A 12,153-nucleotide genomic window follows, 5' to 3' on the forward strand; every position below is an offset into this window, starting at 1 on the left:
CAGCTCTATTTTTTGGTGCTTTTATCCAATAGCTAATTGAATCAGCTGTTAGATAAAAGTGCCTGACCTATACCGAAGCTGGGAAGCTGGGTCAAACTAATATGCTTCCTCTTCCATTAAAGCGCTGTTTTGTTCTAGTTTGGTTTGGTTTGGGGTTTTTTACATCTGTAAATCTACCCCTTGAGTCTCATTTTGCAGTCATAGGATATTTTTATACCTTTGTCAACAAATTTGGAAAGATTTCCAGGATCAGGTTGGGGGGGAGGGGTGTCTATTTGTTTTTATTCTATCTGTTGTTTTATACAGTGACTGCAGTACCTCTGTCTTCTCTTCCATAAACTCTATTATGTTGAGCTCCTTTAGCCTCATACTATAAGGCTTTTTTTTCAGCCTATGGATCATTTTTGTGACTCCTTTGAACACACCAGTATTTACATATTAGTTTTTGAAGTCTGGACACCAGTGGTCTTGCAGTGTTGTGTACAGAGGCAAGATAATGTCTCCTTGTACTTGATAGTCATCTTTATACACACGAAGATTACATTCACTCTTCTTGTCAAAACATTTTACTGAAAGTTCATGTTGAGACTATTAAGTAGTATGGGCCCCTTAACTCCTTCCAAGACAGTGGCTGGTATTTTAAAATAATTCATTCTTGACAGTCTGATTCCTTTGTTAGCCTACCTGGCCTTCTGTATAAGGAGAAAGCAGTAGGTGTGATTTGTTTTTTGTTTTTTTAGGGTATCATTGTGGACCCACCTAGATATCAGATAGCTGCATAATAGTTGAGAAGCCATGCTTGGAATACTTTGTCAAACTAGAAGGACATTTCAAATGGGACTGTTAATGAGTTGTTCCCAATTCATGCCTACAAGTGTAGCATTAGCTACTCCTTGGTCACTTAGTCATAAAAAAAAATAGTTTATTTCTACCTAACTGAGAAAAATAATCTGGCTCAATAAATCTAAAAGGAAAAATATGCCACCCCAGGAACTAATTTGGAGCCATGAACTGTCTTCTCCACATCCCTTTGTTCATATTGGTAATCTTTTTTAGAAGAAGTTCGATAACTGAAGGCAGTTAACATTCATTGTGCCCTGTGATATGTGGTTCTGACAATAATCATGAAGTCTTGGTCTATAGCAGGGGTTGTCAAGCAGGAGTACGCATACCCCTGGGGGTACTTTGAAAGGTCCCGGTGGGGGGGGGGCACATGGGGGTAAGTGGGGACAGAACGCTGCCACCCTGTGCTGCTGCCTCACAGGAGCAGGGCCGGGGCAGGGCAAGAGCAAGACTGCACAGATGCTCGCCATGCCCCCTCTCTCTGTCTGGCTGTTCCCCACCTCCCCTCCCCCCCCCCCCCCCCCCCTCCTCAGGGGTACACTTATTAAAAAAGGTTGAAAACCCCTGGTCTATAGCAACAATAATACCCAAATAATCTATCTAGTTCACTTTACAGTTTATATTATTTTCTTCTTTAAAACATCTTTTTATGTGTAGTTCTTTTTTCTATGTTTCATTTTACTGGCAAAGAGAATGAAAGGGTCAAAGCTAAAAGTTAAAACAAAGGATCCACCAAAGCCAAAATCTGGCCTGAAGCTCTAGCAGTCTTGTCTTGTTCACTTTATATACACAGACTCCCTCTGCTTTGGAATTTAACTCCTTGTTGTCTTATTAAATAGTTTTTGTGACTTAATTAAAATATATTTAGTCAGATGTTAGTACCTTGGGCTTTCCCAACAAATTAGACTTTGCTCTAGAATGGAAATAGATCTTTTTCATGAGTAGGAAGAGAGACTGTAGAAGGATGTCTTTAATCATGGAGCATGATACTTTTCCAAATAACTCCAAAGCAATAAAGTAGAGACTTTTGGCTTCAAACCAAATGATATGAAGAAACCATGCTCTCCTGAGAAAATAGTTAAGGAATTGTCTCTACCAGTCTTTTTCAAGTATGGAAAATAATAGGTTAAAAACTTTTTCTTGTGATACTAGGTGTCCATTTGCGAAAGCAGCATTCCTACATTGAGCAGGGCAAGAAATGTCGCTACTGTGACGCTGTGTTCCATGAGCGATATGCTCTCATCCAGCATCAAAAGTCTCACAAGAATGAGAAACGTTTCAAGTGTGACCAGTGTGATTATGCATGCAGACAGGTAAGCCTAGGTGACTCCTGAAAAATCACAATGGCTGCATGAGCAGTTAACTTTGAACAGAGTGAATGGCACAACAAACTATGAGCTAGAAATCGGGATGTTAGATGGGGAGCATGAGCAAGTGGGCTTAACTGTTGCTCCTTGTCGCATTGAAATCTTGGGGACTACCTCATTCTTCCTCCCTCTCGCTTACCATGTCTTTGTGAAGTTAGTTCTCAGGAGCTTAGCTGGTATCTTGAGTGATGATCGTACGGGTGAGATCGGTCTTCTGCAGGGCTGTACCACCCCCACACCCTGCCCTTTTCCTCTCGGGTGACAAGTCGTCTCTTCCTGCTGGTATCGAGTACAAGTCACTGGTTCTTGGATCCTCTCCGACCCGGTTGGCTGTGGCCTTTGTGGGAGGTCGTGGCCATGCCCTCTAGGCAGGTTGCTCCTCCTCAAATGTCTGTACCCTGCTTGCAGTAGTCTTCCTTCTCTCTGGGATCAGTGGGTCCAGGAGAAACGGAGTCTCTGCTTGCCAGTCCCAGGATTCACATTCCAGTGCTGCTGGGTCTCAGGCGTGGACTCTTGGGCTGGATTAATCAAAACTCAGATGTACAGGGGGATCAGGCTTTTCCCCTTGCTATACTTCTCTAACTCGGGATTGCTACCTAACAACACAAAGGAAATCCAGGACCCTGCAAGGCTAGATGCCATTGGTGTCCTTTCCGCCCTCTTTCCTGAGAGCGTAATTTTCTCTCTCTCTCTCTCTCTCTCGGGCCAATCAGTACAGGCCCTTGGGGCACATGCTCCTTGGGCCAGGTGTGTGGCAAGCCGGCTCCTGTCAGGCAAGTTCCCTTCCCCGGAGCTCCCCAAGAGCACCGCGGCAGCACAGCTTGCTCCACCTCTGCTGGTGGAGAGCTAAGCCTCCTAGCAGTTTCCCTTAGCTTGCTGGGTGACATAGTGCCCTGGACCTGGCTGGGTAAATTTTTTTTCTTTTTTTTTCCTTTTACAGAGCTTGTGCCCAGTGGGTCGGGACAGCACCGCTTGTCCAAGCCCCACCAGGTGCCTCTTCCCCAGCCCCTGCTACAGGGAGCTACTAACTTTGGTAGCTAGTCGCATTTAATGCCAATGATTGTAATCTGTTTAAGGTTAAGAGAAGGTTCAGTGGCTCTTGATATGTTGTAACCTCCAGAAAGAGGCGCACTATAAGCTGTCTTCTTTAGAAGACAAAAAGAATATGCTTGGTTCAGGACAAATAGAATGTAAAGAGGATGCCAGCATTGGGATAATGCTTCTAGACTAAAATGTTAGTGCTATTCCTCAGTAAAAAAAAACTGTGAACTTTTTACATTCATAAACATCAGCTTAGATCATTGTTGCTGTGCATCTTGTTTATTCTTCTGAATGTGTGTGTTCTTTAATAACAGGAGCGGCACATGATCATGCACAAACGTACCCATACTGGAGAAAAGCCTTATGCCTGTAGCCATTGTGATAAAACCTTCCGTCAGAAACAGCTCCTTGATATGCACTTCAAACGTTACCATGACCCCAACTTTGTCCCTGCTGCCTTTGTCTGTTCGAAGTGTGGTAAAACATTCACTCGCAGGGTAAGCAAGTAGAGCATGGTTTTTTTTGTTTGTTTTTTTTTATTGACCTCTATAGGGAGAGAGAGATGGTTCTGTAAAACAGTAAGTGGTAAGGCCATGTTTGAGAGAGACCTGGACATCCCTCATAATCATCTTGAGTGCATTCTTTACAGCAGTAATGTTATAAGCAAACTGAAGAGACATTAGGACAAAAGCCAAAATAAGACCCAGGAGTTCAGCTTGTTTTCTGGATGTTAGATAAATCTTCTTTATAAAGAGGAGTGAGTTTTGAGAAGTACTGCTTGGGTTCTGAATAGAGGCCTGCTTACCCGGTTTTGATTTTTAGTACTCTTCTTTCCCCTCACTAGAACACCATGGCTAGACATTCTGATAACTGTTCTGGCCCAGATGGTGCAGAAGGAGAGAATGGAGGGGAGCCGAATAAGAAGGGTAAACGTGGAAGAAAAAGAAAGATGCGATCTAAGAAGGAAGATTCATCTGACAGTGGTAAGAGCTCTGCTTACTGAACAGGTTAAATGTACCAAGAATTTTGTGTGGCTTATAATTAACCATATTCTTCCTACTGATTCTTCACTAATCAAGATCTGTCTTCACTGAAAGTTTATATTTTAATTACTGTGTATGTGCTTCATTTCACCTGAAAATTTGGTATTAAGTGAATAACTTTTAATATTGCTGACTGAAGTTCTAACATGACATGTTCTGCACTGATCTTAGTAGGCCCTCACTATTATGGAATACTGGCATCTATGGCCAGTTGGTATAGTGGTTGGGGCAAAGGTGTATGTTGAGCCTTCTTTCTGGAGAACAGAGTTTTATTATTAATTTTAGGGGAGTGGATGTAGTAGATACAGTTTTAATTTCCTTGTACAGTAGATGGATTTTTCTGACTGTCAGCAGGAGGGGTAATTCTTTACTGTGTATATGAGTAAGGAGTGATATTGCTCTGTATTGTTGTGAATTAACAGTCAAACTTGTAGTGACCTCTGAGCTAATGTGGCTCTTAATCCCTCTTTGTGGTATATGATGTGAGGGCTTTTGGCCCTTGGAGATGAGGTACAGTGATTTGGAAATATTCATTGCCTTAAGTCATTTTTAGAATTTCATTTTATGCGTAGTACATGGAGGTCTCAGTGAAGACCAGTGTGTCCTGGTGCCCAGGCATAGAATTATTGAAACAAAACAAGCGTGGAGTGAGGTTTGTGACTTGCAGAAGGTCACTCACCAGGTAGAACCTGTCTCCTGCTTTCCATACTAGCCACTCAATTTTGCTTAAGAATTTGCACAAGTTTGCTTAGAAAATGTACTAAATCTTTGTTCCATACAAGCAGTGTAGCGCTATTTTATTTTCACAAGTTCCTTGAATATGACCAGTTCTCCATTTGAGTAATTGTTCACCTACTTTCTCACTGAGGGGAGAAGAGAAGGCTCGGCCCCTGAGTCTTAAACTAGAGACTTTTTGCCTTGGCAATACTTGCAGAATGGGCTTCAACATAGCCTTGCTCCCAGGAGATGGAAGAGCTGGTGTGCATTTCCTACCTCTGTCCCCCTCAGTAACCTGGCTGAGATGCTGCAAGTGCCCCAGCAATCAGTGCCTGCACTATGTCACTAGCCAAAGGCACCTTCCATCAATGCCTCCTGCATATATTGTAATACCTCCATCAGCCAAATCCACCCTACAGAGCTTCCTAGGAAAAGACAGAGCTTTCCAAGCATAAGCAGTCTTCCAGTTTTCCAGTCTTCCCCTCGTTGTAAGTCATCCAACATACAAAGCTTTTGTTGTGGTTGAGAGCTATGGTAATCCCACGTGACCCTTCTTTCAAATAGCCTGTCCTACCTTTTGAGATTCATAGAGCAGGATAACCGCAGACTATTAGGGCTTGGAAACATTTCTCCAGTGGCTATGCCACCAGATTTGCTGTCATACCACCTCCAAATCCCACATGCATGTCTCTTTTCAGGGACCCTTCTCACAAGAATGCTGTGATGGCAAGTCCCTGTCCTGCCAATGATCAGCTGAATGTTGGCACCATCAGGGCTGCCCCAGTGCTGCCAACAATCAGCTGATCAGCAGTTGGCAAGGACTGCACTGGGGCTCATGCCCTAGTACAGTCCCATACTGCCAGTGATCAGCTGATTGTCAGCATCCATTCAAGCCCTGTTGTAGTCCCAGATTCAGTTGACAGTTAGCAGATTGTCTGCTGTTGGGAACTACTGGGACCAGTTGGAGACCCTGGTGTGGTCTGTTCTGCCTCTTGTTCATTTCAAGCCATGATGGAAACCAGGCACAACATTATTACACAAAAAGGTGTAATAATTATGTGGCAAGTTGCGTGTTTTGTTGTCATTTATGCCTGAACACGTGGTCAGGTTACGCTTAGGATGAGATTAACTGGTTAATCATGTTTTAAGTGTAATGTATGCCAGGGTTTTAAGGCATTAACTTAATTTATAAACTTTTCCAGGACCTAAAGCAGGTTTTGGAAGTTGTTGTTAATAATCAAACTTACCACTGCACTCTGAATTTTTCCATAACTAACGTACTCAAAATATCCCAATTTTTTTCTTAATTGAATGAAATAGAGTTTTTAAATCAAGCTTTTGAAAGATAGTTTTTCAAAGGTAGATTTTACTATTGAATTAAGTGAGGTCTTAAGTATTTATTGTGCTACCTAAAGAGCAAAATCCCAGAATAATATGCTCTTCAACTTGTGTAGATACAGATATTTATCAAAAACTGTAATGCACTAGTACACACTTTATTGGAAGTATAGTTAATTTAACAGAGGGCTGCCCAGCTTCTGAGGGGCTGGAGGCTTGTGTGTCACACTGGGTGCCCCCTGCAGTATGCCCTCGTGTGCCCCATTTTTGTTGCAAAGAACTCAGACCACAGCAGGTCAGAATGTTTTTGATACTGTGGATTCCTATTTGAAATCTCTGGGTTTATCTTGTGAATTGCATAGATGGTTACACCCTGTGGCATACCCTGAAAAAGACTGCAGCGCACTGGTTGGGAATTGCTGCTTTAGACTCAAAGCATAAGAAAGTTCTCAACCACAGTGCCTCGGGGGAGGAAGGGGGGTCTAGAGGAGACTTCCCTAGGTCTCTCCCAGCCCTCCATTTGCAAATGGAGCATGGTAACTAGTGAAGATTCCCATTGACAGCCATCTCTGCATTTGAATCAAGCCCTGCTCTTCCCTTCAGTTGGAAAAATGTTTCATGGTGACAGCAGTAATTGTCACTACTGGACATGGGGTCAGACCTTCTTTTTCCTGCTTTGCTAGATGATGTTTCCAGCCTTCCAAGATGAGAATATCCCAGTATTGAGAATGCCTGCCTTAAACTCCTCACCCCTAGTACTTCTGTTTGCCTTCTCTACCATCAATATTTACTCTCCAAGGATGACTGTAGGGAGGTGATTCTGTCTCAGAATGAAGAAGAGTGTTGTTCTTTCTCTCCATAGGGAGACTTTGTTGATATTTTGCTTCTATATAAACTGAAAACTTACTTCATTTATTTTCTATTTTTAAAAGAAGAAAATGCTGAGCCAGATCTGGATGACAATGAAGAAGAGGAGGAGACGGCAGTAGAAATTGAGGCTGAACCAGAAGTGGAGCAAGTGGCCCCTGCACCGCCTCCTGCTAAGAAACGAAGAGGAAGGCCACCAGGCAAAGCCAACCAACCAAAGCAGCCCCAGCGTAAGTTGCTGCCTGAGCTCCAAACTAGGCATCCAGGTTAATAAGCTTCTTGGATGTCTCCTTAATGAAGGGTTTTCACTCACTCTAATGGAGCTGATAACTTTTAACTGTGTGTTTGCTGTCTCTTACTCTTTTAATGAGACACCTTTGCCCACCTTCAGGGCACACTGCAAGTCTTATATGTGAGTTTCTTGAGAAACCTATAAAGCTGACCTGTTTGGGACCAGTACCAAGAAAGGAGAGGAGGAAAGTTGCCTTTCCTTTGTAAGTTAACATACTTTAAATCAGGGCTGTTTAACTTCTAAGTCTCCAGGGGCTACACATGTCACAGGCCACATGAAGTGAGCCAGGAGTTACCAGGCTGTTCAGACATCCCCACCCCCTGCCACTCTGTGCTGCTGTCTGGGCACCCCATCCCCTCTCTCACTGCTGCACCAGGCACACTTGCACTTCTCTCCTCGCTTCCCATCACTGCTGCACTGTGTGGGCATGATGTCCCCCTCTCCTGTTGCTCTGCATACCTGTGCAAGCATCTCTCCCACCATTGTACTGGGTACCCTCCCTCCCACTGGTGCCCCCTGGGGGTATTGATCCACCCCTGCAGCCCAGATTTGCCCTCAGCTCCCTGGTTGTGGGACCAGGGACAGGAAGCAACATCCAGAGGAAGGAGAGGGAGCCCAGATACCCTAGTTGCTGTTACAGCTGGAGCAGTGAGGGGAGCACCAACCAGGTGAGAGCAGAGGGGCGTACAACTTTACCCCCTTGTAGGCTATATGTTGCCTGTGGGCCACCATTTCGACAGCCCAGCTTTTAAATCTGTGTAAACTGCTTCCAGATGCCATGGGAAAATGCACGTTAAAAGCTTTAAAAAAAAAAAAAAGCCTTATAATAATTCAGGTTATAAAGCAACATAAAATGGTTCAGATTATGTGCTCCACCAGCCCCATGGAGCTCAGCCTGACAGCAGGAGGTGGAGGGAGGGTCCGTGGCGGAGCCACTTGGAGCGCAGCCCTGGCCCTGGCTCTCCCCTGCCTCCCGCCACCAGGCCTGGGGCCAGTGGCAGCACCAGTCTTCCTGGCACTGGATGTGGGCTGCGCCCAGTGCTCATCCCAGGCGGCAGCCTTCTGTCATCCCGCACCCCGGGGAGGAGTTCAGCACAGCCCTCCCGGGCATGGGAGCCCTCATATCTGCAGGCGGGATAACAGGAGGCTGCTGCTGCCAGCAAGTGACACCAGATCTGCTTGTAGCAGTTTGAGATGCAGCTTCCCAGAAGCCCCTGCACCTGTCTCCTTGAAAATTGGCAGGCTGCATGCCCTCAGAAGGGGCTACCATCCAGGCAGTGTTCATCGAAATCAGGCATGAAATGACAAAGTTATAGGCATTTTCATGATTCCCCATTATAGCCCATAGGTGAAACATCGAAACGCATCCAAAGAGCGAAACAGTTTTGACAAAATGGAACAGTGCTTCGAAACTAAACAAAATGACAAAACAAAACACTGTCCCTTTTAAACAGCAAAACACAAGTCAAAATGAAACGGTGCTGTTTCTCACAGTCCTGCTGATCACCATATGAACACGCAGAGACCTTACCGTAACATTTTAAGAATAAAGAGCAGTAAAAATATTATATGGCATCCAAAGAGAAGTTATGGTTAGAAACCCAAGTGAACCTCCTCACCTATTCAAGAAGTACTGCTACCCTACTGGCCTACAGTATACTGGAGGCCCCAGGTGGACTCTGGCAAGGTGTCCAGTTCCGGTGTCTAGATGTTTACACTGTGTTCATCACTGCTGTATGAGTAGAGGTTTATAGTAGTGCATTCACATCAGTTAGGAGATGGCAGTGTTGAGTTAACTTACATCCAAGCAGTTACTACAGTCTTGGTTAAATAATGTATGCCATGTCTCGGATGCTGCCTCTGGTAATGCAGATGCATGTAGAGGCTGCTGCAAGGAAATAGGATAGAGCACGGTCATGATTGTTTGGAAGACTGGCAGACAGGTCAGATTTTTGGCTGCAGGAAGCAGTTGAACAAGTCTACACTGCAGATGGCATATATCTCCATTGCTTCCCACCCACACCTTCAAAAGGCAGGCATGGAATGAATGCATATGTCCATGATTGAGACTTATTATAAAATCATAGAGAAATAGGGAATTGGACCTCCACAGGTCATCTAGTCTAGCCCCTTGCCTCAGGCAGGATCATCCCTATTCAAATCATCCCATACCAATTTGTTACCTAACCTATTAGCAAAACTACACAGTCAATCCTGACACACCCACAGGACTTAACACCCCACCTTGCCACATGTAAAGCAAGGGGACTACAGCAACCAATGTCCTGCTGCTGTGAAGGTTGTTTAAAATACTCCTGAGAGATCTAAGGAAAAATCCCCTGCTATGGAGAAAAGCAGCACCCCCCAACTCCATGAGTCTGTACCAATCTGACCATGGGGTAAAATTCCTTCCTGACTCTAAATATCTGACCCTGAGCAGAGGGCAAGACCCTCCAGCCAGAAACCTCTGGTTTTGCATCCCAGCAGATGCATTGTTCTTCTTGCCCTTGTCCTTTCTTGCAGTGAGTTCAGACGGTATGAAAACACTGCAAAGACATTTTGGGCCCTGTTTTATGGAGTAAGGTGGATTTTCTAAAAAGATGCAGCTTCAGATTCTGTAATAAATTGTTTTGTGAAGAAGGTTATAAGACACTTTGAAATTAGACATTTCTAGCATGCAGCCTGCCTATAGGATTGGTGAGCTCTATTTTGAACTCTTTCTCTTTCCTATTAGCTACAGCAATCATTCAGGTTGAAGACCAGAACACTGGTGCAATTGAAAACATTATAGTTGAAGTAAAGAAAGAACCTGATGCAGAAACAGTAGGAGAAGAGGAGGAAGCTCAGCCTGCTGTAGTGGAAGCTCCCAATGGAGACCTCACTCCCGAGATGATTCTCAGCATGATGGACCGGTGATGGAGGAAAGGCCGCGCGTGCTGACTGAACTGGCCTGGGCTGTGTTTAAGCGGCTCAAATCTATTTTTCCTTTTACCTTTTCTTGGCTTTGGGAAATGCATCATTTTAGACCATTTTACCAAACATACTGGGAAATAAAACTTCAAAATGATGTTAGAATGTGATTTAACTAGAACTTGCTGTTTTATGTTAGCATTACTACAGGATCATGGAACATTAGGAAATATTTTGGAGTCCTCGAGGGTTTCCTCAGATGCTCGGTTTTTGATCTGAACTGCATTGTAATGATGGTCCAAGGACAGTGTTTACATGCAACAAGTTTTAATACAAAAGTGGAAAAGCAAAAGCCCAGACTAAAGTAATGTGGTAAACCACTCCGGACTTGTCCATCCAGTTCCCAGAGTCCTCCAGCCTCCTTCTCCCAGTAGTGTTTTTAACTGTAAATGCAGACTTGGGAAGGTTCTAGACTTTTAAAATGTTTTTGTTTTTGCTTTTCCCCACTGACTAGCTCCGGTTCTCCAAGTCGGCTGCACACGGTAGTTTTGGCATGCTCCAGCTGGTTTCTGTCCTTAATATGCTTTGCTTTCTGCAAAGCATTTCTGTAATGGTCAAGCTTGTAAATAACTTTTTTTTACATTTTAATCTTTTTTCCATTAATTAAGAGGTATGAAAAATGCAGTTTCCGTAAACCCCAGTATTTTAATTACTTCCAAATGAAGTGACAAGAAAATTGGTGGAGTGTAAATGTTGGAAAACCTGTTGACAACCAATCATGTAGAGGAGAAAAGTACCCAGACTATTTGCTTGCTGAACAACAGAAACCCAGACGTGAAACCAGGTTACAAAGCACGTGGAACTGGCATTTGAAACATGTATAATTCCCTTCTTTTCAGTTATACCTTCACGACTACATTTTCTTTGCTCTATTTTGTAGTTGTATTTTGTGTTTATGAATCCAATGTTAAGACAGAAGTGGTGATTTTTGTATTTGGGTCACTGCAGCCCTCAACCTGGGCCAGGAAATTTTACTAGGTCAGTAATTATAAAATTTTGGATCTCTAATGAAAAAAAGGAATAATGTGAAATACAAATGATGCCTGTATATGAACCGTCACATGTTTAAAATATGTAAGCTTTTTATAGAGCCTCAGTCTTGCTGATTTCAAACAAATTTTTCTTCTATGTATCGCTTTTAAAAGAGCTATCAGTTTAGCTATCAGACTCTAGGTTGATGCATTTTTGTACTTAGCTGTACTGTGTGATATTTTTCATTATTTTAGGAAGCCAACATGAGAAAAAAAAACTGTTATAAAATATGTAATGGGGTTTGAAAAGCTGAGAAGGAGAATATACTGCTGTACAGCTAATAAATAATAATGGATTAACATGCATGCTCACTGACTGCTTTCTTTATACTGTGAAACCATTTCTCTTTGAACTCCCAAGCTGTTCTGTGGCTGTCTTAGGAAAGATCTTTCCTGCAACTGGAAGGGCCCTAAGCAAATTGCAAATCTGGAATTGTCACGGGTACCATGCACAAGAAAGCATTCTTATTTTAATCACGTATAATATGTTGTTGGGAATGTTACCGCTAGAGAAAGTTGACAAACTACTCATGTTAGAGAGCAGTGCTGACAGTATCAGTTGCATCTGTTCATACAGACGCTGATGATTTGGCTTGTAATCTATTTTCTCAGGTAGTGCATTTAGGGATCTTTAGTTGGTGGCT

At 43.3% G+C, this 12,153-nt stretch overlaps 1 protein-coding gene across 1 annotated transcript in view; it reads left to right on the top strand.

The window, feature by feature from the left end:
• Positions 1-11,811, top strand: part of CTCF (CCCTC-binding factor) — a 32,073-nt gene extending 20,262 nt beyond the window's left edge. Inside the window, exons 8-12 of the mRNA XM_006030233.3 lie at positions 1,996-2,156; positions 3,566-3,748; positions 4,096-4,234; positions 7,282-7,446; positions 10,243-11,811. Of these exons, the coding sequence (XP_006030295.1) occupies positions 1,996-2,156; positions 3,566-3,748; positions 4,096-4,234; positions 7,282-7,446; positions 10,243-10,424 (830 nt within the window). The 3' untranslated portion in view covers positions 10,425-11,811. The remainder of the gene's footprint in view (positions 1-1,995; positions 2,157-3,565; positions 3,749-4,095; positions 4,235-7,281; positions 7,447-10,242) is intronic.
• Positions 11,812-12,153: the final 342 nt, after the last annotated feature.

This window comes from Alligator sinensis, unplaced genomic scaffold, assembly GCF_000455745.1.
Source record: "Alligator sinensis unplaced genomic scaffold, ASM45574v1 scaffold260_1, whole genome shotgun sequence".
In the NCBI taxonomy this organism is placed as follows: Eukaryota; Metazoa; Chordata; order Crocodylia; family Alligatoridae; genus Alligator; species Alligator sinensis.